The 26,773-nt window shown below is 40.6% G+C and overlaps 1 protein-coding gene across 4 annotated transcripts in view; it reads right to left on the reverse strand.

The window, feature by feature from the left end:
- The window catches only part of LOC122345796 (serine/threonine-protein kinase PAK 3), a 143,188-nt gene that overhangs the window by 83,766 nt on the left and 32,649 nt on the right, over nt 1–26,773 (reverse strand). For all 4 annotated transcript variants that reach the window (XM_043240265.1, XM_043240264.1, XM_043240267.1 and 1 more), the window contains exons 2-3: nt 2,419–2,609; nt 1,746–1,846 (exon numbers count right to left, since the gene is read on the reverse strand). In XM_043240265.1, coding sequence (XP_043096200.1) covers nt 1,746–1,846; nt 2,419–2,587 — 270 coding nt within the window. In that variant the 5' untranslated portion in view covers nt 2,588–2,609. The remainder of the gene's footprint in view (nt 1–1,745; nt 1,847–2,418; nt 2,610–26,773) is intronic.

Raw genomic sequence — 26,773 nt, forward strand, 5'->3', positions numbered from 1 at the left:
TATTGATAAATTTGATGCCGAAAGAAAGAAATTTAATCATATTCGGTAGTCTGAGTGCAGACATTGAAGCATACACACTTAAAGCGCATCTCACAGCGAGTATACTGTAAAAAGCACCATCCTTTAGATGAGAGAGTTAAACAGAGGCCCTGTCTCACTCAAAAAGAAAAAGAATAGAGGTGTGAACTCTGCATCCTGACCAAATTCACCCATTGGCTTCTGAACATCATGGCCTCCTAAAAATCCCCATATGTGCTGGTTGACCTCATCAATCTGTCTCCTCTCCACCAGTAAGCTGGTGTGTGGTGGGCATTCTGGAGCACTATTGCTGCCGTCAAATCATTCAGGTGGATGCCACTAGTAGTGGATGGGAAGACCAATCCCCCATATCATGATGTAAAAGCACTATATAAATGCAAGGAATTTAAATTATAATTAGCCTATATAACCAATTGTACTTCATTGTAAAGAGAACCATGTTCTTGTTGATTATAAGGAGCGGTTTAATTTAATTTTAACATAAAGACATGTTGTGTGTCACCGATCACTGACTGATAAAATCTTAATATCAAATCTATATAACCAACTTTGAAATTTTTTGAGAAATGCTTAATAAATGCATTACACTGTAACTAAACCCTTAATGTTATACTCATTGATGCTTTTCAATTTCACAATCTCCATGAAAATGGTTCCAAGAATCTTTGAGCCGACACACAGCCATCATCCAGTCTGTTCATTGCTCTCTGGGCACTGGCTACCTACCATCCAGGGGTCTACATAACTCATATCTTGCTTACTCAAGATAATTTTTTGACCCCAATTCATATTGACATTATGGAAGAGCTACTTCTACCATCAAACCTTCTAACCACTAGTTCTGGGATGGTGAAAGAGTCTGAGGTGCAGGTCACTACCAGCTTTAAACCGGCACCGACAGAGAGTCAAGGCTGATGGTCAGTGCACCAATACCTCTTAGTATAAACCCAGGCAGAAGGTCTGACTTTCCACTCAGGACATCTGGATGCACTTGCCCTGTAAGAAGCAAAGTCCCAGATACATTGCACCATTTTAAATAATCAAGCAGATCAGATCAATCAGGTTACCTATCAGCTCCAACTTTCTCCTGAGTACCACACTCACTCTACATTTTATGCTTCAACCCTCAATCCCCATCACCCACATCTGTCTGTTCTCCCTACAGAAGGGAGCATTCAGTCATACTCTGATCTCACACTGTGTCTCTTCTTGTTATCTGTATGTTCTGGGATCTCTCTACCTGTGAATCCTCTATTTATCTGGATACTCTCCGATCACTCTAGGATTGACAAACTTTCCATTACATGCAAGAACAGTGAGGCAGGTCACTCTTTATGTCTGATATTTAGTTGAATTCAACCTTGTTTTAAAAAACTGCAACACAATTATCCATTGAGTCTGTCTGTTACAAGTATACACAACAAGTGGATTTTAATAATGACAAGCAAATACAGAATTTAACCCAAGAAAGAAGTTTAAAATATTGTTTAAAACAAAAACAAAAAAACAAGGCAAGGCATTCAACTCTTATATAATATATTCAGTAAGATGCTAGTCAAGTTATTTCTTGAATTAAAAAAATACCAGAAAAGGCCCAGTTTTAAAAACAGTGCTTAGATTACTATAGATTACAGATAACAATGACCCTTAAACACAGACATACACAAAACATAAAACACAGGTAGACTGAGACTGGTTAAACTCACAGTAAATTCCCCCGTTACTGCGTCAAAGCCTACATGGATGGTGTGCTCAAAATCAGAGGGCAGGGATATCTCTGGACGCTCCTTCTCTTTCTTTTTATTGGCTGTTGAATAGAGGAACAAATACACGTTAACACCTTAAAGATCAGCCTATCAAAAATGTATGTATGTACAGTATGAATGGTATAATACTGCCCTTGGCATTGTTTTTGAAAACTTAGTTAGTTACCACTTGTAGCACACTTGAAACCATCTTTCATACAATAATACACTCAAGTGTAATACAAGTGGTAACTAAATAGATTTTTAAAAACGAGGTAGTATGTTAAAAGTGCATTTTAGTTCATATTCATGGTGTCTCAAAATAGAACAGTTGAATACACTTAGATGATATTAAGTTTATTATAAGAAGTACTAAAGAATCTTTTTTAGTATATTAAGTACAAAATTAGTGCGCGGAAATAGAGCACTTTAATTACATTAGGGAAGTGTACTTGTTTTTTTACCTGGGAACATTTTAAGCTATGCTTTACTTTATGTTCCAAGTCTTCTGAGATCATACAATAGCTAGTACATTTAGATCTTTTTAACTAATTTTAAATATAAACATATTTCCCCTACAGTGAGCACAAACGTAACTGTACAGATTCTGCGTAAGGCAGCTGGGTTCACATACTTTTGTCTCCCCCTGGAAAGATGGACCTGAGGCGGGCTTTCTTGTTCTTCTCCTCTGGAGCCATTGGAAGTGGTTTTGAACTGTGCACTGAAGAAGGGTCACGGGAACTACTGTTCATTCTTAAAGGGGGGGCAGGTGGCTTTTCTTCAACATCAACACAATCTGACATCTTTATTTGCACTTACTATGGCCTGCAAACGAAGAGAGAACTATTGTTAGGTATATTTATCAGATTTATGACACAAGGATTTTTAAGGTTCTATACATAGTCACTTCATTAGGTGTCATGAACTAACAAAGACGACATATTACAACATGTATTATTACAATATGTATTATTCTTGATGTATATAATTAATAAACATTCAGTTATTTAATTATTATATTATCAAATAAATAACTTAAAAAGTAACGTGATTACTATAGTGTTACATAAATGACTTAAATAGCTTGCTTCATATGCATTGTAAATCACAGAGAAGCAGCTAGAACTGCATAAATAAAAACAGTGCTATTAGCACAATACCTGCCAAAGATTTTATAATGTGATTTTTAAAAATCACATTATAAATGCTTAATAAAAAATCTTTTTTTTGTCAACAAAAATCTGTTGATCCTCCCTGATGTTTCCTACCTGAATTTGTATACTCAAAACTATATAATCAAAATAAAAGACTCGTAGAAACTATCCTTATTATTGGTTTTTCATTCCCTTTTAATACACGGCTGATGTTAGCAAGTAGATTGGCAGCACACTCATTAAACATCACATTTCCATATATGAGAAACACCATATGCCAAAAGAGAGAATGGAAGATGCATATACATACACAAAACTGGCTAAAATGAACTAACAATAAGGGCATTATTTTATATTATAAACTGTTGCCATCATTTTACTGCATGCCTTATAAAATTAAACCAGTAGAATATCCAAGTATGTAATATGTCACCTGCAAAATTAAATCAGTAGTGTAACCCAGTATGTAAGTCCCAAATAAAAGTAATGGTAACACTTTATTATAGGGACCAATTCTCATTATTAGTTAGTTGCTTATTAGCATACCCTTTATTGGCATATGCACTGCTTATTAGTACTTAGCACATATTTGACATGACAGAGCTCCAGACAAAAAAGATAAAGGAGCCACTGGCTCCTATAAGAAAAAAACTTTCCACAGAGTAAACATTTTTATTTATTTATTTATTTTTAAATTTTGACATTTTCAATAATACTGTTGTCATGATCTCTAACTGGAGTGCCTGTGAGCTTCACTAGAGGGCACCCCATCCCGGACTTCAATTCCCATTATCCTGGCAGATGTGTCTGGCAGATCAGCGGAGATATGACTTGCCTCATGAAGATCAGCTGTGACTTGACTTCCATGAAGATCTTTGAGAATTTGACTTAACTTGTGATTATCAGAGATGATTTGACTGGACTGGTCCGCTGTGGTTTGACCTGGCTTAATGACGATCACCTGTGACATTCCTTGACTCGGGTAGATCAGAAAGACAAGACTTGACTCAGGAAAGGTAGCCATTTTGTTGGAAGATTCTTATTTGAAGGCCATTTTACCAATATGGTGGCCATCTTGTGTATAGGCTCTTGAACAGCAGCCAACACATGATTAGACTCTAATGTTCAGACACACTTTACATCACCATTGATCTACTAGACACGCATACATCTGGTAAAGATCTTTTGATCTGGAAAGCATTTGCTGTCTATAAACCTCTGGCAGATATCTTACAGATGTCAGTTTTACATACATCTTAAAGACATCCAAAGGACGTTCTAAATCTAAAAGGAGACATTCAATAGACGTATTGCAGATGAGCAAACAACCTAAATAATGTGTCTTACAGATGCAAGTACAGATGTAAGTGCAGACGTCAAATAGACATTTCCTAGATGTATGTGTCCTATCAGGGATATGGCCACTTTAAGTAAAAAATATTAATATGCAATAGTAATTTGAATAATATTAAGTTCATACTTTAACAGAACACAGTATATAGACTACAATCTTGATAACAAGAAGCCATATTAGTAATGATTATAAATGAGAATTGTAAACAATATTGTCAATATCCACACAACTGAGAAGCGTTAACTGTAGAAGTTTGATCAGTTTAATACAAGAACATAACAAAAGATGTGAACGCTAAACAATCAGGGAAAACATTTTACTCATAACATGCATATATGCACAGTCACCAGTCTGGAGACCTATGACTATATTCTACATGCTGTTTTCTCTATGCTGGCCTATGAGACTATAAAGTGATAAATGATTTCCACAATGCAGATAACATGAACAGAATGTCACAGAAATTGTCTTTATTTTAAATGAACTAATAAGATGTGGGTTTTTACATTTAAATCACATCACGATATGGATTAGTATATGTAAATATTAAGTCGCAAAAGTCGATTTAAATATGAATCTTGCATGTTCTACATGTCTGTGAATAAATGTTGCAGTCGCGCGGTTTGTTTTCTACACACTTACTGAAGCTCAAGGGACGCTCGCAGTGTTTTTTAGTGTCTGCCATCCTACTAAATGAGGACGTAAACACACAAACATCTCCAGAAGTACTCTGAGAGCATGCAGATTTTACATACAAGCCATTTCTCCCCTCAGGAAGAAACGTGTCATAGAAAGCAAACTCAATCACCACCGTGCCTCAACAACAGCGAGAGATAGATGTGAAAGATGTGTGTGAAGCGGCCAATAGTTCCAAACAACCAATAGTTCCAACATTGAAGTCCATTCATTTTAGTGCTTCTCAAGCACACTATGTGTGGTAGAGCTGATTAGATAAAGGTGTTGGTGCAGGTGTTCAGAATTCTAGTGATTATGATCGGGAGAATGAAGCTGACTGGGTAGGTGAAGCCGGTGTTTGTGACATATAAACAATAAGCATATTAAAATTTTTTGTAATGCTGTCTCTTCTTCACTTCCCAGAATAAAATAAATTTGTAAAACATAGTCAGCATAGTTATAAATACATAATCAATGCACATGATTTGTTAATAATCACTAGAAATTGCTGTAAATATAGTAAACTGCTCTCTATCCTATTTAAACCCATTCAAACCTATTCACAGAGCGGAGTTGTTTGGAACTATTGAGAGTTCCATGAAACACATGATCACACAGTGATCGCAACTCTGATTCTCAACAATTTTAGATTATCCAAGGACGGGCTGACAATATCGTAAGCCTTCCGGAATGGCCCCGGTGCTGTCAAAGCAAAACCTGATTGGTTAATGCAATGCTTTCATTGCCACTTATTTTAAGATGCATAGCTTTTCTCTTGGATTCTCTGCTTCCAGTAGTGTATGTTTATATTAGAGCTTTTATCCAATCATATTTCAGTAATTTAGGGTTAAAGAAATCTGCCTAAGGCCTTCAGAATTAACAGTGCAGGCATCTAGCATATTATTAAATGCATGTGGCCCATGGTAAACCAAATAAATACTGCATGATAATAGTTAAAGTATCTCTTCTCTCATTCTCTCTCTATTTTAAGATACTAAGATTAGATATTTGTACTGAGAATAATATATAACATTAAATATTTGAATTTATTTACTTAAGTAAAATAATACAAAGTAAAATAAAGTATTCAAATTCGCTACATTTATTTTTAAGCAAAAGTACAAAATAAATAAATAAAAGACAAAGGTGCCGATGGAGAACAGACAAGCTGGTGTTTGACAGGGACAGGTTTTCCAGGGGTGGAGCCCTGGGCTTCTGCCAATGACAGGTCAACTTATAACTTGCAGAAAATCCCCAAAATGGACAAAGAGGGCAATTTCCAGCTTATAAATAAAGTACATGAATAATGCAGTGGTAATTGACATAACATTTATTATACAAATGATTTGTATTATGTGTTTGTATAAACCAATCCTAAAATTGGCATTGTCGCAAAAAAATTTATAGAATACAAATGATTAGTTATTGTCCAGCACTGTATTTGATATCTTAGCAAAATAAAAGACATAACAAAAAAAATAAAGCCAATAATTTTTTTCTGTCCCCATTATTTTTGGAATGATGGCTACACCCCTATGTGTGCAGTACTTCTTGTGCTTGAATAATGTAAAGTCATATTAAACTGTGCGCAAAAGAAATCAAAATTTACATTTTATAACAATGAGATGATTACTAAGCCAAGAAGTCAAGAAGACTCACTGACTGTTGTGATTGTATGTTTGATTAATAGTATCAATATGATATAACATCAGTCATGTTTTACTCTTTGCAGTTCAGTTTCTTAGTATTCTTTCCACCACTGCTCTTAAGGCTCGTTCACACCAAGCACAATGACGATAAAGATAAGATACAATTCAAAAAATGATTCTGAAATGGTAAAGAATAGCAGCGCCCTAACCACAACTATAACGATAAAGGCACAGAAATATACCATTGGAATCATTTCCAGAATACTTTTTCTCAGCTGATGAACAATAGACACGTTGACAACCAATCAGAATCTTTGCTGCTATCACAAGCGTTTGCTTCTGCTATCAAACTTTGGTCTCTTTGACATGCTTATGAATGGAAGTCAGTGGAGCAAAAAGTGCAGTGAAACCTTAGTTTTAAGCCGCAACAATAGTTATGTCAATTGCCCATCGTGTAAATGCAGACATCAAATAAACATCTCCTAGATGTAAGTGTGCTATCAGGGAGACAATTCAATCTAAAACTAAACCTGGCTGCTCAATGCGGAGCACTGAGCGAACGACAGTTGTGCATAGATCAGATTTCATTTATTACTAGGGAGAATGAGTCTAGCTAACTAACAAGACGAGTGAGGTAAAAAAGACAAGACAATGATGGAAGAGTTTCAAAATGAAATGTAAAAGTACATGTAAAAAAAATTGGGGTTAAGCAAATCATCCTAGATCATTATGTGTGTATAAATAGTCACAGCTAACTTACCCCTACACTATGACAGCTTCTTGCATTTGATCTTGGCCATTATATCACAATCTCAAGATCTGTATATGTCTTTAAGATGTTTGATATAGAACCTATGTAAAACTGACATCTGTAAGACGTCTGTCAGACATTCTTAGAAAACCAATGCTTTACAGATCAAGAGATCTTTAACAGACAACTGTAAGATGTATGTGTGCTATCTGGGAAGTGGAGAGTATTTTGGATTGAAGTGAACACTGTTTAATTCCAACAACCCATTCTCGTAGAGGGTAAACAAAGCAGGTCTGTACAAAGTTTTGTCATCCTGCAAATTAATCAACCTCACTCCTAAATCCACTCCAGCTTCCAGGGCAGCCATTATATCAAAGAAAGCCTTAAACCCGCCCTTACTCAACACCTCCGTCATCCCACACAAGACCCGTTTTATAGAGCATTGGGTCGCAGCGTGAGGCCTCAAATGAGCCTGGGTCGCGTCCCAGTTCTCACCACAGTAAAAGTTAACTGACTTTTTCAGCTCTTCTGGCCACAGCACTGCATGTACCCGAGTCTCTAGCTCTTGTAGCAGTCACTAGTGCCAGGCTGCCTCCACTCGCGGCACAGGCTGTGCTGCAAATGAGGTTTTAAAAAAAAAGGCAGGCCCTTTGTTGCTTAAATGATGTGATGACATGGATTCCGATGTCATCTTGTAACTAAAATTAGTAAAAAAGTGCTTTGATGCAACCTGTGTTGTTAAAAGCGTTATATAAATAAAAATGATTGATTGATTGATTGATAAAATGCAAAACTGTGTCAAATACTCAATTGCTTAAGATAAAATTTTAATAGCCTTTTTTCCTGTATTCTAAATTACATTGTGAGAAAGTTTTTTAATGCAAGAAAATGAGTTCAACAGTATACTTTAAAATATAAATAAGGTATATCATAAACTATTATAGAACAATTGCAACTAGCAACCTAATTTACACGTGCTACTTGATGGCCATTTCAATTTCTCCTTTTTGTGGTTAAAAAGGAGAAGCATCTCTCTTCATTGTGAGTCAAAATGTCGCCACAATAAAAGACTGGTGTGTAAAACTCTCTGCTGCATTTTAAACATTTTTTGCCATGAACTTTATATATTTCATGTACTGATCCTGGTAAGTGCCTGTGATCACAGTTGTAAATTCAATGTCTGTCTTCTTTCGTGAAGGCTTTAGCATCACAGCATCTTTGTTTCCAGACAGTACATTAAAGAACATGACCCACATCTCCTGGTAATATTGTATTTAACCAGATATTTTCCAGATAAGTGTACCAAAGTATCAGATCTAACTGATGGTCCATTGGCGTGGCACCTAAGGCTGAGACTCAAGTCAAGTCAAGTGGCTTTTTATTGTCATTTCAACTACATATAGCTGTGCAGTACATAGTGAAATGAGACAATGTATCTCCAGGACCGGGTGCTACATGAACTCACACTTACAACAAAATACACAATACAAAAGAACTCACATACTGAGCTAAGACAGTGTCTTAGCCACATAAAGTGCAACATGTGCAGACTAGAGACGCCAATGATCTTTTCAGCTGTCCTCACTATCCTTTGGAGGGTCTTGCGATCCGATACGGTGCAATTCCCAAACTAGGAAGTGATGCAGCTGCACAGGATGCTCTCAATGGTCCCCCAAAAAAAGATAGTCAGGATGGGTGGAGGGAGATGAGCTCTCCTCAGCCTCTTCAAGAAGTAGAGGCGCTGCTGGGCTTTCTTGGTGATGGAGCTGGTGTTGAGTGACCAGGTGAAGTTATCCGCCAGATGAACACCAAGGAATTTGGTGCTCTTGACGGTCTCCACCTTGGATCCGTAGATGGACAGCGGAGAATGGTCACTCTTTGCTCGCTTGAAGTCAACAATCATCTTCTTTGTCTTGTTAACATTCAGAGATAGATTGTTGGCTCTTCACCAACTTGTGAGCTGCTGCACCTCATCTCTGTATGCTGACTCGTCGTTCTTGCTGATGAGACCCACCACAGTCATGTCATCAGCGAACTTGATTATATGATTGGAGCTGTGCATCGCTGCACAGTCGTGAGTCAGCAAAGTGAACAGCAGTGGACTGAGCACACAGCCCTGAGGAGCTCCAGTGTTCAATGTGGTGGTACTGGAGATGCTGTTCCCGATCCGCACTGACTGAGGTCTGCCTGTCAGAAAGTCCAAGATCCAGTTGCAGAGAGAGGTGTTCAGGCCCAGCAGGCTTAGCTTCTCTATAAGCTGCTGAGGGATGATGGTGTTGAATGCTGAGCCGAAGTCAATGAACAGCATTCGGACGTAGTTTCCCTTTGAGTCCAGATGTGAGAGGGTGAGGGTTGTGGGGATAACATCGTCTGTAGAGTGGTTTGGACGATACGCAAACTGTAATGGGTCAAGTGAAGGTGGTAGCTGTGACTTGATGTGCCTCATGACAAGCCTCTCGAAGCATTTCATCACAATTGGTGTGAGTGCGACGGGACGATAGTCATTGAGGCATGAAACCACAGACTTCTTAGGCACCAGGACAATCATTGTTGTTTTGAGGCATGTCGGAATGACAGAGCTGCTCAGAAAGATATAGAAGATATCAGTGAGGACATCAGCTAGCTGCTCTGCACACTCCTTTAGTACTCTGCCTGGAATGTTGTCTGGTCCAGCAGACTTCAGTGGGTTAACTCTATAAAGTGTTTTCCTCACGTCAGTTGTGGAGAAGCAGAGTACTGGGTCGTTGGTATGAGGGGTGTTGTTGGGTCTGGATGCCCCTTTAAGGTTCTTTACCTGCCCGAAGACAACTCAATAACAGACACGAGAATTTGTTTCCGAATGTGTAACTTGCAAGTGACGTCGCTTCAGTTGCAAGGGAAGCAAACTGTTTCCAGCTCTCTTCAGTTTGCTTCTGAAACGCAGCCCCTCACACATCTTTATTTATACATAAAGAAAAAGCAACCCCCTTAAAAAGGTTACAATAGGGCACATTCCTTTCTTGTGGGTGCTTGATCCTAATTAGATATCATTTAGATGGAATCTGCTTGGGGGTGAGTTCAGCAAGAGTTCAGCAAGGTGTCGGCTCTGGACAGCGTCCTGTCCTTTGTGAGCGTGTTGCCAAACTCTTTACCCACACACACAGAAGTTCTTCAAAACCACATTGATATATGAGACAATAATGTCAATAAAAGTACGAAACAAGAATAGTAGTTCCAACAGGTGTACTTCGTTGTTTTATTCTGTGCCTCAAAACGTCATTCAGTCATCTGGTAGGGAGGCGTCACCATCACAGACAGGTGGAGTTGTCTTGTAGTTGGTGACCGCTTGAATGCCCTGCCATATGCGCCGTGAGTCACTGCTGTTTTGGAAGTGGCCGTGGTTTCTTTTAGCATAAGTGCACTTTGCTTTTCTGATAGATCCGGACAGTTTGGCCCTCACTGTTTTTAGAGCTGCCCGGTCCTTTCTGGTCCTTTCTTCGCCTCTCTGAAGGCGAAGTCTGATAGTGTAGATGGTAGTGAATTCCCGGGATAGATAAAAGGCTCTGCATTTGACAATAACGAACTCCACTAGCGATGAGCAATAGTTAGATACAAGCACAGAGTCCTTACACCATTCCGTGTTGATAAACATACACGCCACCACCACGAGTCTTACCGCACAGTGCAACATTTCTGTCAGCACGAAATAGAGTTAGCCCGGTTAGCTAAATGGCGGTGTCCGGAACTCTGTCTTTACGAAAACGTGGCTCAGTGACAAAGACGCAGCAATCCCTATACTCACGGCGTGTAGTTCGGTGAAGTCGAATGCAGTCCATCTTATTGTCAAGTGAACAGATGTTGGACAGAAAGATGGAGGGGAGTGCCAGCTGGCTAGGGTTAATGGTTAGCCTAGCACAGACACCCGCCCATTTACCGCGCTTCCATTTCCTCGAACACCGCTTGCAGCGTCCTCTTCCCCGGCCTTCGGCATCAGGAGACACTGAGGACTGAGGGCCTGGTCGGGTCACGGAGTCCGCGTGCAACGTCGTCACTCAGTTTAGTTAGTGAATGTTTTCTGAGCAGTTTCAGTGTCTGGTGGTTGTATATGCGGACACAACTGTCATTGGTGTCCATCCCCTACAAAATTTCGACTGAAGCATACAAAATTTCGTCTCGAACAAACAAAAAACACCATTTTGGTTCCGGAGTGGCCGCTGTGTGCTACTGCTAATGTTACTAATAACCTCTTTTTGTTTTCAGTGGTCTCCAGCTCCCATAGCAGACACTAGCCCAGAGGATGATTTAAGCATGAGGGTGCATTAACTGACATGTGGGCTATGTTCCTTTCACAGCTGTTTACTGCATTTAAAATGTTGTCTTCCATATCAATGTCCGCTGCCGTCAAGCATGCAGCTAGCAAGCCATCAGCAAGCCTGATCTGTGCTCCAAACCTGGCCGCTACTCACACTGCACAGTCTTCCTCCTCTTCTCAAACAAACACTGCAGTGCTTTCAGCTACCACGCTGCACACAACATCGCCCAATGGCATGGCTTTCTATCCAACCCACATAATGCTACCTTCACTAGCCGCTCAAGATCAGCTGTCTTACCCTTCTGCATGAGGCTGCCTTCACAAATGGTTTCAGCCCCAAAGTATCATTTTAACCTTTCTTTCCAATCTAAATCTCAGTGCACTTTATTCATAGCAGTCCGACCGATTAGAACCACCCCCTGTGCTTAATACCATCTAGTCTCAAATTTTTACAGGAATTTTCCTGTAAAACGGACCATCGCTGATCCCAGTATTTCACTATTTGCAACTATTATAACTTATTGCTTAAAACCTCTCTTCAACATGTCACTCTGTTCTATCCTTCAAGCAGTTTCACCCAGAACTGTCCAATCATATCGAACAGTGTGGTGACATTTCAAAGCATTTCAACTCCCTTATAACTTACCACTTACATATTTTACTCTTCTTGCAATTAGTGATTCTAGCTAAATTCCATTAAGAATCTCCAATCCAGGTCTCTTGGAGGTTCAGGACATCTGGTGAATCAAAACTAGACCTCATACTCATACAAAAAAGGGGGACTTCTGCCTTCCAGTGCAGCAGGGCTGTTGCTACCTTCAGATGCAGTGGGAGTCCCTCCATCAGTCACAGCTTTTTGCCTATACCCACGGCTCCATTCGGTCACATGATGAGGCCTCTGTCTGTGGTTCAAGATTACACCTCACACTGTGCAAAAAAGGGACTGTCCCTTTTGGCGCATCAGAGCAGCAGCTCCCTTAGATTGCCTTATTTTGATCCCTGCCATTATGTTTGTCTGCATGCAAGGCACACCAAGGCATGCGTTTTGCTGTCCTGGGCATTATGCTTCCTTTTGGGGGGTTCTATGGGTTAGGGCTACATTCTGGCTGCACTCTGAATGCCAAAATATGCTTAATATTTGCTTAATCAGATTATATATAAGGGTGAACTTGTGAACATAAAAAGTGAAAGTAATATGTGCATGGTTCTTTGTTTAAACCAGGCTATTTAAAAGCAAAGGAGAGTGAGGAGAAAGAGGGAAAACTCAAACGCCCCCTTACCATGGTGATACCTATTTGCTGTTGCTCAGTGTTGTTTTGAGCTGATTAGATAATCTGACTGTCACCACAGTAAGCAAACCGCTTCGTGGTCAAATTCAAATATACAGTCCCGGTTGCAGTAGCAGCAGTGTCAGACTGTAAGGTTGCTTTCACACCTAGCCCGTTGTTTCGGCACGTTTTTCCCATTAATTTGTTTTTTTTTTGTAATATAATTAGGTATTTTAACAGTGTTATATCTAATGAAATCATATAGCCTACCATATATTGCTTTCATAGAAACTGGAATGTTAAGTCAGATGCGTTTAAAAAAAAAAATATTACAGAAAATAAAACCCATTTGCTTCTAAAGTCAAGAGTGAAAAATGTTTCACAGGATTATGAACGTATTACTGACTTCCTCTTGTGCTTTTTTTATTTTTCCTTTCTCTGCACCAGGTTACGCTGATGTATTTTTCCCTAATAGCCTGGTTGTCCATGGATTATGATCTGTATTCAGCTACAAACATAAAGTTAGAGCAAAGGTGCAGGTGCCAGCGCAGTTGGTGCAATATGTGTCACGTTTGCTTATATCACACTGCGCTCATCATAAAATTTATTTTTTATAATCATATTTAGCCTAATAGGAGGGTTTGAGCAACTGGGATGATGCCCCCCCGGGATTAGGTGACCAGGAGCGGTGGTACCGAGTTTACATTTTCAAGCATTTGTTTTGCCATTAATTGTAATAATCCAGTGAGATTTGTGTTTGCACAAGGAGTCTGAAAACTGTTAGTCCTCCACACAGAAATTTGATCTCAATCTAAATCCATAAAATGCTTTAACCTTAAAAAGCTAAACTGCAAAGGTTAAATACAGATTCATCTTTGTTAAAGCTGTGTTGGTTTTGAGTAACAGATCAGACAGAAGAAGGTACTTCTATGCTGCCATGTCTTTAAGACTAAATACATGGACATACAATCGATTTCCTTCTTAGTCAGCTGTATACTTTAAGATATGGATATAATCTACTGTGTTTACCAGAATACTTGCCAAAACAGGCATGACATGCTATTTTTAGTTACAGACGTGGACAAAATTGTTGGTACCCTTTGGTCAATGAAAGAAAAACTCACAATGGTCACAGAAATAACTTTAATCTGACAAAAGTAATAATAAATAAAATTCTATAAATGTTAACCAATGAAAGTCAGACATTGTTTTTCAACCATGCTTCAACAGAAATTATTAAAAAAATAAACTCATGAAACAGACCTGGACAAAAATGATGGTACCCCTAACTTAATATTTTGTTGCGCAACCTTTTGAGGCAATCACTGCAATCAAACGCTTCCTGTAACTGTCAATGAGACTTCTGCACCTCTCAGCAGGTATTTTGGCCCACTCCTCATGAGCAAACTGCTCCAGTTGTGTCCGGTTTGAAGGGTGCCTTTTCCAGACTGCATGTTTCAGCTCCTTCCAAAGATGCTCAATAGGATTGAGGTCAGGGCTCATAGAAGGCCACTTTACAATAGTCCAATTTTTTCCTCTTAGCCATTCTTGGGTGTTTTTAGCGGTGTGTTTTGGGTCATTGTCCTGTTGCAAGACCCATGACCTGCGACTGAGACCAAGCTTTCTGACACTGGCTAGTACATTTCTCTCTAGAATTCCTTGATAGTCTTGAGATTTCATTGTACCCTGCACAGATTCAAGACACCCTGTGCCAGACGCAGCAAAGCAGCCCCAGAACATAACAGAGCCTCCTCCATGTTTCACAGTAGGGACAGTGTTCTTTTCTTGATATGCTTCATTTTTTCGTCTGTGAACATACAGCTGATGTGCCTTGGCAAAAACTTCGATTTTTGTCTCATCTGTCCACAGGACATTCTCCCAGAAGCTTTGTGGCTTGTCAACATGTAGTTTGGCATATTCCAGTCTTGCTTTTTATGATTCGTTTTCAACAATGGTGTCCTCCTTGGTCGTCTCCCATGTAGTCCACTTTGGCTCAAACAACGACGGATGGTGCGATCTGACACTGATGTTCCTTGAGCATGAAGTTCACCTTGAATCTCTTTAGAAGTCTTTCTAGGCTCTTTTGTTACCATTCGGATTATCCAGGGAGGTTGGCTACAGTCCCATGGATCTTAAACTTCTGAATAATATGTGCAACTGTAGTCACAGGAACATCTAGTTGCTTGGAGATGGTCTTATAGCCTTTACCTTTAACATGCTTGTCTATAATTTTCTTTCTGATCTCTTGAGACAACTCTTTCCTTTGCTTCCTCTGGTCCATGTCGAGTGTGGTACACACCATATCACCAAACAACACAGTGATTACCTGGAGCCATATATATAGGCCCAATGGCTGATTACAAGGTTGTAGACACCTGTGATGCTAATTAGTGGACACACCTTGAATTAACATGTCCCTTTGGTCACATTATTTTCAGTGTTTTCTAGGGGTACCATCATTTTTGTCCATGCCTGTTTCGTGAGTTTATTTTTTTAAATAATTCTGTTGAAGCATGGTTGAAAAACAATGTCTGACTTTCATTGGTTAACATTTATAGAATTTTTATTTATTATTACTTTTGTCAGATAACAGTTATTTCTGTGACCATTGTGACTTTTTCTTTCATTGACCAAAGGGTACCAACAATTTTGTCCACGTCTGTATACAGTTCCTCCTTGGGGCTCTGAAGAAATGTTAATGAAGAATTAATTGATAATGTTATTTTACATCTAAATAATAAAATTGCTTTCACAGATATCAGTTTAAAAGGACCACTTCAGTTCCAGAATAAAAATTAGCTGATAATTTATTCACCCCCAATGCCATTTCAAGATATTCATGTTCTTATTTTTTTCTCTTTTTACAGAACAAATAAACACCTGAACATCTTGGATTACATGGGGGTGAGTAAATTATCAGGAAATATTTATTCTGGAAGTGAACTTGTCCTTTAAATTGAATATATCTAATTCAGCATTTTTGTGAAACTGTTCAAATGTTCTTCATCATTACAGTATTTTAAATGTAATTATGCTGTATTTCTTAACACTGAAATGTAACATTTTAATTTAATATGCATTTGTATAGACTTTGTCTTTCATATTCTAAATAAAACTGTAAATTTTCCATCTTGAGCATGCTTTGACACCTGAAGGTTTTTAATTGTAATCATTTGTAAAATAAAACTGTTTCTCTGTAGAGCATTTAGTGCTTTTCTTATAATAATCTAGGAAAATGTTTTTAAAATAAGGGTTTTACAAAACAAAAACAAAAAAGTCGAATGACTGGCAGCTATGGCTGCCAAAAATATACAATAAAATATTGAAACAAGGAAAAAAAACAAAACTGTAAAATATATTTTATTCATTGTTTATTGTTATTTCAATTAACATTTTAATGTAATTTTAGGGTTTTTGTTTGGCAGTCGCACCTACAGAAAGGCAGAACAGGCCTGTTTCCATGCCAACCTATCTGATAACACTAGATTATTCAGACGTTATTTCATAAATGACAGTCTTGAGATGCAATAAAACTTTAGAGACACCCATAAAAACAAAATACTATATTGATCCTTTTCTGACAGGAAGTGTGCAAACTCAAGCATTTTTGATGATAGTTTCTGTCCAGTACACTTGTTTTATGGTGTTTTACAACAGCTGTCATAATTTTTTTTTCAGGCAAAAGTTTCTGATGATAGTTTCTGTCCAGTACACTTGTTTTATGGTGTTTTACAACAGCTCTCATAATTTTTTTGTCTGGCCTGATTGTGCGTCAATCAGAAAAAACTGGCCAATCAGAAGAGAGGCTCATGAATAGTAATTAGACAGGCCAAAATCGACCTGTTTTTGACAGAGCTCCTGAGAAAGGAGCTGTAAAAACATATTGAAATTGCTTTTGTTACTTATACCACAAATATATATTCACACCTAAAATAAAATGAAGGAACATTATGCCTTCTATACTATGTGTGTGTGTATGAACTCTGACCTAAATGCGACGGAGACGCCTTGTGCGTACAGAGAACCGTTTTGCCTAGATAGCAACTGGCCCTTCTACCACGTCAAGGTGACAATGTATCTTTCTTTCACAAGGTTCTCACTCCCACTGTTTTTCCCTCTTTTTGGTTTTGCTGAGCTGTTAGAACAAGTTTAACCAACATTACCATATATGTATATGTTTTCCTATGTTATGGCTTGGGGACCAAGTTCCTCCTTTTTGGGTGCACTCTTATTTTTCCCTATGTATATAAGCTGAAGACAGACTTGATGTTTTTGAGCATTTGTTTGAATAAACCAGATTGATTTCACTCGTGTGGTTTTATCGGGCTGTGCTTCCAGTACGCTGAACCAAGGGTACACATCCACCAGCAATACAGACAGAGGGGACCTGCTGCTGTGCAGACTGAAGTGCACGCACTATTTCATAATTTCCTACATTCTCTGGGACTTTAATAAAGCCAACCTCTCACGTGAACTGCCAAAATTCAGACAGCACGTTACCTGTCCAACCAGAGACCGTAACATACTGGATCACTGCTACACCGTAATAAAGGACGCTTATCATTCCGTCCAACGAGCTGCCCTGGGACTTTCTGATCACTGTTTGGTCCATCTCATACCGACCTACAGGCAAAAGCTGAAATCAGCTAAACCTGTTCTTAGGACTGTAAAAAGATGGACTAACGAAGCAGAGTGGGATTTACAAACCTGCTTTTCTCTCACTGCTGCTGCCGCCACAGATCTGGACGAGCTCACAGAAACGGTAACATCATATATTAGTTTCTGTGAGGACATATGTATTCCTACCAGGACTTATTTAACTTACAACAATGACAAACCATGGTTCACTGCTAAACTCAATCAGCTCCGTCAAGCCAAAGAAGATGCTCGCAGGATAGGGGACAGAGCCTTGTATAAGCAGGCCAAGTACACACTAGAAAAGGAGATCAGAGTGGCGAAGAGGAATTATTCTGAAAAGCTTCGCACCCATTTCTCCTCTAGTGACACAGCTTCTGTTTGGAAAGGTCTGAAAGACATCACCAATTACAAGGCACCATCCCCCAGCACTGTGGCAAATCAACAACTGGTAGACGACCTGAACGAGTTCTACTGCAGGTTTGAAAAGGAACCATTCTCACCTCCTGTAATCCCCCTCTCCCCCACACCTGCCCTTCAACTCAGAGAAGATGACGTGTGCCAGGTCTTCAGGAAGAACAAAAGAAGAAAGGCACCAGGCCCAGACGGTGTTACTCCAGCCTGTCTGAAAACCTGTGCTGACCAACTGGCCCCCATCTTCACTCAGATCTTCAACAGATCATTGGAGCTGTGTGTAGTACCTTCATGCTTCAAACGCTCCACCATCATCCCCATCCCAAAGAAACCCAAAATTAATGGACTTAATGATTTCAGACCCGTGGCTCTAACGTCTGTGGTCATGAAATCATTTGAAAAACTGGTTCTGGGTTATCTGAAGGACTTTACAGGACCCCTACTGGACCCCCTGCAGTTTGCGTACAAAGCAAACAGGTCAGTGGACGATGCAGTCAATATGGGACTGCATTATGTTCTGCAACACCTAGACAGACCAGGGACTTATGTGAGGATCCTGTTTGTGGACTTCAGTTCGGCCTTCAACACCATCATACCAAACCTCCTCCACCCCAAACTAACCTAGCTCTCGGTGCCCACCTCCGTCTGTCAGTGGATCAGCAGCTTCCTGACAGACAGACAGCAGGTAGTGAGGCTGGGGAAATTCTCATCCAGCACCCGCACAACCAGCACTGGAGCCCCTCAGGGTTGTGTCCTCTCCCCGCTGCTCTTCTCCCTCTACACAAATGACTGCACCTCTAAAGACGCCTCTGTCAAACTCCTGAAGTTTGCAGACGACACCACAGTCATCGGCCTCATACAGGACGGTGACGAGTCTGCTTACAGACAGGAGGTCAAAGAGCTGGCTGAATGGTGCAGTCTGAACAACTTGGAGCTCAACATGCTCAAAACAGTGGAGATGAAAGTGGACTTCAGGAGGAACCCCCCTGCACTCCCCCCACTCACCATCATGGACAGCACTGTGGTAACAGTGGAGTCATTCAGGTTCCTGAGCACCACAATCTCCCAGGACCTGAAGTGGGACACACACATGGACTCCATTGTTAAAAAGGCCCAGCAGAGACCGTACTTCCTTCGTCAGCTGAGGAAGTTCAACCTGCCACAGGAGCTGCTGAAACGGTTCTACTCGGCCATCATACAATCCATTCTCTGCACTTCCATAACTGTCTGGTTCAGCTCAGCTACCAACTCTGACCTCAGAAGACTACAGAGGGTAGTCAGGACTGCTGAAAGAATCATTGGTACAACCCTCCCCACTCTCCATGAACTGTACCAATCCAGATTAAACAAAAGGGTTAAGAAAATCACTCTGGACCCCTCACATCCAGCACACTCCATTTTTTAACTGTTGCCGTCTGGTCGACATTACAGAGCACTGAGTACCAGGACAGCCAGACACAGGAACAGTTTCTTCCCCCAGTCAGTCCATGTCATGAACACTTGAGTATATATTGATATTATATATATATATAATTTTTTTTTGCTGTTTTGCACATTTTATATTCTGTATCTTGTATAGTGTATATAATTATCTTTATTATTATCTGTCTTGTCTTGTTATCGTGTTGCACTGTACAGTTTGTCACTACAACAAATTCCTTGTATGTGTAAACAAACTTGGCAATAAAGTGATTCTGATTCTAAAATAAAACTCCAAAAAGGTGTACAACATAGGCTCTTTAAAATATTTATGAAGCCACAACGAAACCAATGACATTAATTCACCAGTGAGCTAACATGTTGATCATGTGCAACAAAACAACAGAAGAAGAAACAATTGAGGTTAGCGCATATGAGCAAGACAACTAGTTTACTGAAACCGGGAAGAAGGAGAGTGACTGCTTGCAATTTACCACTGGATAAAGACTGATTGTTTCTACACAATAATAATAAGATAAGCTTAAAAATGTAAGTGTATGTGTGCTGATTTTGTTGGTTTGCCCACTAATAAAGACATGATCATTCTATACTTTTAATGGTAGATGTATTCTAACATGGAGAGACAGAATATCAAAAAGAAAATCCAGAAAGCAACTTTAAAGAATATATGTGATGGCCAGTGACCGGGCCACACAGTAAATACGGTAGCTGACGCACTCTCACACATGTATATTTTCTTTGTACATGTTAGTTTATTCCTTAGCCTTTAATTTAACATTGGTTACAGCTCACATTCGGGTTTCATAATAATGACAGATACAGATTTGGTTTATTTTGACTATTTTTGATTTGCATTAACTGTATACCATGAGTGACTAGTTTGGGTGCACACTTTCTAGTTATTGGTGGTATATCTTGTTAATATTTCTTTCTTGAGTTTAAGTTACCAACGGGAACCAAGCGAAGTTTGGGCGCTGTCCAGGTGCCATGTTGTCTCCCAGTGGTGGTCCATGCTGCTAAAGGACCGGCTGGCGTCAATTGCCGTTGTTATGTTCCACTGGACCAATCCATTCTGTAAATTAGCTGGGGGTGTGTAAGGTTGTTTGTTTAGTTATCTATTTTGATTTCTTGTTTATTAGTGTATATTTTGTGGGTTTGGTTTCTTCTTTATTCTAAGTTAATTATGTGGGTTTTGTTTAATGATGTTGGGGTAATTTTTCATTCGTGTGTGTGTGTGTAATGGATTAGTCCTTTGTGTATAAAAGCCCCCACCAGGTGTTACTGGGGGGGTGGGTGATGTCTGTTTGTTACTTTGGTTTGGCTTAGTGTTCAAGTTAGTTCTGTTTACTTGACCTTTTTTTTAATGGGCCCAGACATTATTTCCTTTATTCCAATGTAATATTTAATTTGTGATTTTGTTTGACTTTAATAAATAATTTCTCTGGCTGGAAATCCTGCATTCCTGATTTTGACTGCTCGGTCCGTCACATATGGTGTCAGAAGTGGGATCAGCAGGAGGAGCAGGTTTCCAGTTTTTTTTTTTTTTTTTGAGCTATGAGTCGGTCTGGAAGAAAAGGGGCACCAAGGGTAGTGCAGAGGGAAGCACCGGAAGAGGAGGTGGAAACAATGGAGGAGTGTGAGGAAGTCATTGCAGTGGAGTCAGGAGGTCAGGAGCCAACGCTTGCAGATCTGTCAAGTTTGTTTCGAGCGCATATGGCCCAAATGGATGCTCGGGAGGCTAAGAGAGCTCAGGAGCAAAAGGAACAAGAAAGACGATTTAAAGCTCTACAGCATCAGTTTGGCATGCTTCAAATGGAGGTTCAAGCTCGTACCACCCCCACTCCTGAATCACTTTCTGTGAATCCATGTCCTGGAGAAATGCAGGATGGTGAGCATGATTCTAGTCAACCACTGTCACAGTCCAAAGGAAGTGAAAGAGGGTTTCATCAAATGGACTATAAAGGTCAGTTTTTTTCTAAAGAAGCTAAATTAGAAAAATTAAGTGACTCTGATGACGTAGAACATTTTTTGATAACTTTTGAAAGAATTGCTGCTGCTTGTGGGTGGCCTAGTTCTGATTGGGCTTTTCGTTTGATCCCTCTGCTGACTGGTAAAGCTCGAGCAGCATATGTACAAATGGACATTAAAGATTCTCTTGATTATGATCGCATAAAATCAGCTATTTTGAGAAAGTATGATATTAATACAGAGACTTATCGACAAAGATTTCGTCTCTTGGAAATTGCACCATCAGAGAGTCCTAAAGAGCTGTATGCAAGACTGAAGGAACTATATGTGAAATGGATTCGTTCTGAAGGTAAAACTGTTGAGGAAATTGGAGAACTGATTATTCTTGAACAGTATCTCAGAATGCTTTCCCCAGAACTACAGGTTTGGATTCGTGAGCAGGGCCCCGAATCAGCTGCTGAAGCTGCATCATTAGCCGACGTGTTCGTGGCTGCCAGAGGAAGGAATCAGTCTTGGAGTTGGCGGGGTGGCAAAGAGCTGCGCAAACCTAATGTTTATCACCAGTCTCAGTACAGCACCTCTGGTAAGCCTCCTATAGGGGGAAAATTTTACGCAGTGATGTCTAAACCTTCCAGGAAGGTACCAATTTGTTATTTATGTGGCCAGGAAGGCCATACTAAGCCTGTGTGCCCAAAGTATGGTGCTAAGCTCTCTCAAGTTTGTTCCGTGCCCAGGACTAATGCCGGACTCATAAAGCCTGGACAGGCCTTGCGAATGACTACCGTCGAAGTGAATGGTAAAGAACTCCGTGCTCTGGTTGATACAGGCAGTGACCAGACTTTGGTACACAGCCGATTTGTCTCCCCAGCTTTGATTAATCTTTCTGACAAAAAACCTATATGTTGTGTCCATGGCGACGAGAAACTGTTACCGACTGCAGACCTTTTTATCAAAGTACAGGGACAGACTTATCTCCTGGATGTTGGAGTAGCTGATAATTTGCCTTATCCTGTGATCCTAGGGCAGGATTTACCAGTTCTTTTGGATTTACTGCAGCCTGGACCACTGTGCAATGCTGTGGTTACCAGGGCAAAGAGGAAGCAGGCTGAGGAAATGAGGTCTACACTCAGTACCTTGCCCCTCTTTGATGTTGATATGGAAGTAGAACCTTCAAAGCTATGAAAGTCACGCAGTCAAAGGAGGCGGGAGAAACTTGCATATAATGCTTCCAATGTACCTGCTAACCCTGTTGGTGACTTGTTTCAAAGCTTCCAGGTGCCCAGCGATATTATCCAGCTCCAGAAAGGGGATATCAGCCTTGCACCGTACTTTAAGAAGGCACAACAGGAGGTTACAGCTCAAGAGGAGAACAATGACCTGTTTGAAAGGTATCTTTTCCAGCAAGGAATTCTCTATCGTCAGTTTGAGTCCATAAAACAGCTTGTTGTGCCACAAAGTGTCCGGAAGGTAATTCTCAGGTTGAGCCATTCAATTCCCTGGGCTGGCCACTTGGGGAGAAACAAGACCCTAGCTCGAATAAAAAGACACTTTTATTGGCCTGGCTTGAAGAGAGATGTTACTCAATACTGCAAGAGTTGCCCTGAGTGTCAGAAAGTCTCCATGAGAATCCCTTCCCGAGCACCACTAAAATCTTTACCAGTCATTAATACACCATTTGAGAGATTAGGGATGAACATTGTTGGCCCTGTCGAAAGGAGTCAAGCTGGGAATCGATTTATGCTTGTCATAACTGATTATGCAACTAAATATCCTGAAGTGTTTCCAATGAAGTCCATCAAAGCCAAGTACGTAGCAACATGCTTGATACAGCTCTTTTCTAGAGTTGGGTTCCCTTGTCAAATTCTCACAGATCAAGGCACTAACTTTATGTCCACTCTCTTAAAGCAGGTGTATAAGCTTCTGGGTATTGAGAGCTTGCGGACGACTCCATTTCATCCTCAAACAGATGGTCTCACAGAGCGGTTTAATCAAACATTTAAGCAAATGCTTCGCAAGTTCATTAAAGAGTCAGGCAAGGATTGGGACCAGTGGCTGCCTTACCTCCTTTTTGCTTATAGGGAGGTCCCCCAGGCCTCGACTGGGTTCTCTCCTTTTGAGCTATTATATGGACGTGATGTGAGAGGGCCCTTGACCCTGCTTCGAGAGCTTTGGGAAGGAAGTCCTGGAAGTGGGGACGGGGTAAATGTTATCTCTTATGTCCTGCAGATGAGGGAGCGGTTGGAAGCTATGACCAAACTGGCTCAGGCTCACATGGCTGAGGCGCAGCGATACCAGAAGTCATGGTATGATCGGTCGGCTGGTGAAAGGAGCTTTAACCCAGGCCAGAAAGTGCTGGTGATGTTACCCAGCCATGAGAGTAAGCTGTTGGCAAAGTGGCAAGGTCCGTTTGAGATCAAGCAGAAGCTTGGGCCCACCACTTATGAGATTGCAACACCAAGCCTAGGCCGGCGCACTAGAATATTGCATATTAATTTGCTTAAAGAGTGGATCCCTCGTTCTGAGAAATCGCAAGTCCTGATGATTCAACAGGTGATGGAAGAAGAGGAATTGGAAGAACAATACTTACCTCAACCCATTACTGTTTCTGTTGATTTGGATCATTTGCCAAAGGATCATCAAGCACAGGTTAGAGCTCTTTGCCACCCTGACCTTTTTTCTGAGTATCCTGGAGCTACTACATTGATTGAACATGGGATTGTGTTGAAAAGTGATGCTGCTGTTAAAAGGATGAGTTATCGAATTCCTGAGCGTTTACGGGAGTCTTTAAGGAAAGAGATCGATCTGATGCTAACATTGAGAATCGTGGAGCCATCTAAGAGTGAGTGGTCCCATCCTGTGGTTTTGGTCCCTAAAAAAGATGGAACCTTAAGGTTTTGCATTGATTTCCACTACCTTAACTCAGTTTCTAAATTTGACTCTTATCCCACTCCACGGATAAGTGATTTGATCGACCATGTGGGTCAAAGTGAATACTTGACCACCATCGACTTGGCCAAAGGCTACTGGCAAATTCCTCTCACTTCTCAATCCAGAGAGTTGACGGCCTTTAGGACCCCATGGGGCTATTTCATTTCGGGTTCTTCCGCTTGGCCTGCACGGGCTCCAGCTACATTTCAGAGGCTCATAGACCAGATATTGCATGGTTTGTCTTTTGCGGCCGCCTATTTAGATGACATTGTTATCTACAGTGACACTTGGGAACAGCATTTGCAACATCTACAAGAAGTGTTGTGGCGACTCCAACAAGCTGGCCTCACCATCAATCCTCGTAAATGTGCGGTGGCTCGAACTGAAATTGAATATCTGGGCTATATCATTGGTAAAGGGGTGGTCAGACCCCAGATGAAGAAGGTCAAAGGTATTCAACAGTGTCCTCTACCTCAAACACGTAAGGAATTAAGATCATTCCTTGGGATGGCAGGCTTCTATAATCGATTTATTCCCAATTTCTCTGGCAGAGCAGCAGCCCTAACGGACATGGTGGGCTCAAGATCTCCTAATCAACTTCAGTGGACAGAGCAAGCAAAGATTGCTTTTCGGGATATTCAGAATGCCCTGAGCCAGGACCCAGTCTTGCATAACCCCGACTTTAATCAGCAGTTTGTCGTACAAACAGATGCTTCAGAACGAGGGATTGGAGCAGTGTTGTTGCAGGGGCCACCTAGTGGACGAAGACTTGTGGCCTGTATCAGTAGGAAGCTCTTTCCCAGAGAGGTTCGTTATTCTACGATTGAAAAGGAATGCTTGGCTGTGAAGTGGGCTCTAGACTCCCTAAAATATTATTTGTTGGGGAGGGAGTTTATTGTGGAAACCACAAGGCTCTGCAGTGGCTGGGGAGGATGAAGGACACTAATAGCCGAATTACTCGATGGTACTTGGCTATGCAGCCCTTTCGGTTTGTGGTCCAGTATGTTCCTGGGAAGGCCAATGCTACTGCCGACTTCCTTTCCCGTTGTGTCAGCGAGCTTCCTGAAGAGGGGGGGAGTGTGATGGCCAGTGACCGGGCCACACAGTAAATACGGTAGCTGACGCACTCTCACACATGTATATTTTTTCTTTGTACATGTTAGTTTATTCCTTAGCCTTTAATTTAACATTGGTTACAGCTCACATTCGGGTTTCATAATAATGACAGATACAGATTTGGTTTATTTTGACTATTTTTGATTTGCATTAACTGTATACCATGAGTGACTAGTTTGGGTGCACACTTTCTAGTTATTGGTGGTATATCTTGTTAATATTTCTTTCTTGAGTTTAAGTTACCAACGGGAACCAAGCGAAGTTTGGGCGCTGTCCAGGTGCCATGTTGTCTCCCAGTGGTGGTCCATGCTGCTAAAGGACCGGCTGGCGTCAATTGCCGTTGTTATGTTCCACTGGACCAATCCATTCTGTAAATTAGCTGGGGGTGTGTAAGGTTGTTTGTTTAGTTATCTATTTTGATTTCTTGGTTATTAGTGTATATTTTGTGGGTTTGGTTTCTTCTTTATTCTAAGTTAATTATGTGGGTTTTGTTTAATGATGTTGGGGTAATTTTTCATTCGTGTGTGTGTGTAATGGATTAGTCCTTTGTGTATAAAAGCCCCCACCAGGTGTTACTGGGGGGGTGGGTGATGTCTGTTTGTTACTTTGGTTTGGCTTAGTGTTAAAGTTAGTTCTGTTTACTTGACCTTTTTTTTTAATGGGCCCAGACATTATTTCCTTTATTCCAATGTAATATTTAATTTGTGATTTTGTTTGACTTTAATAAATAATTTCTCTGGCTGGAAATCCTGCATTCCTGATATTGACTGCTCGGTCCGTCACAATATATATTAATTGGTTTGTATTTCATTTAGGGAAATAAGTATTTGATCCCTCTAGCCAAAAGCACTTAATACGTGGTGGCACAGCGGACAGACGTTTGTTGTAGTTAACCACAAGGATAGCACACATATCAGGGGGAATTTTGGCCCACTCTTCTTTGCAGATCCTCTCTAAATCATTTAGGTTGGTGGGCTGTCGCTTGGCAACTCAGACCTTCAGCTCCCTCCATAGATTTTCGATTGGATTGAGGTCCAGAGACTGGCTGGGCCACTCCATGACCTTAATGTGGTTCTTCTTGAGCCACTCCTTTGTTGCCTTTGCTGTATGCTTCGGGTCGTTGTCATGTTGGAAGACCCAACCACAGCCCATTTTCAACTTCCTGGCAGAGGGGAGGAGGTTGTCCCTCAGGACTGCACAGTACATGGCTCCATCCATCTTCCCACTGATGCGGTGAAGTAGCCCTGTGCCCTTGGCAGAGAAACACCCCCAAAACATAATGCTTCCACCTCCATGCTTGACGGTGGGCACAGTGTTCCTGGGGTCATAGGCAGCATTTGTCTTCC

This window comes from Puntigrus tetrazona, chromosome 5 (assembly GCF_018831695.1).
Source record: "Puntigrus tetrazona isolate hp1 chromosome 5, ASM1883169v1, whole genome shotgun sequence".
NCBI classification, from domain to species: domain Eukaryota; kingdom Metazoa; phylum Chordata; class Actinopteri; order Cypriniformes; family Cyprinidae; genus Puntigrus; species Puntigrus tetrazona.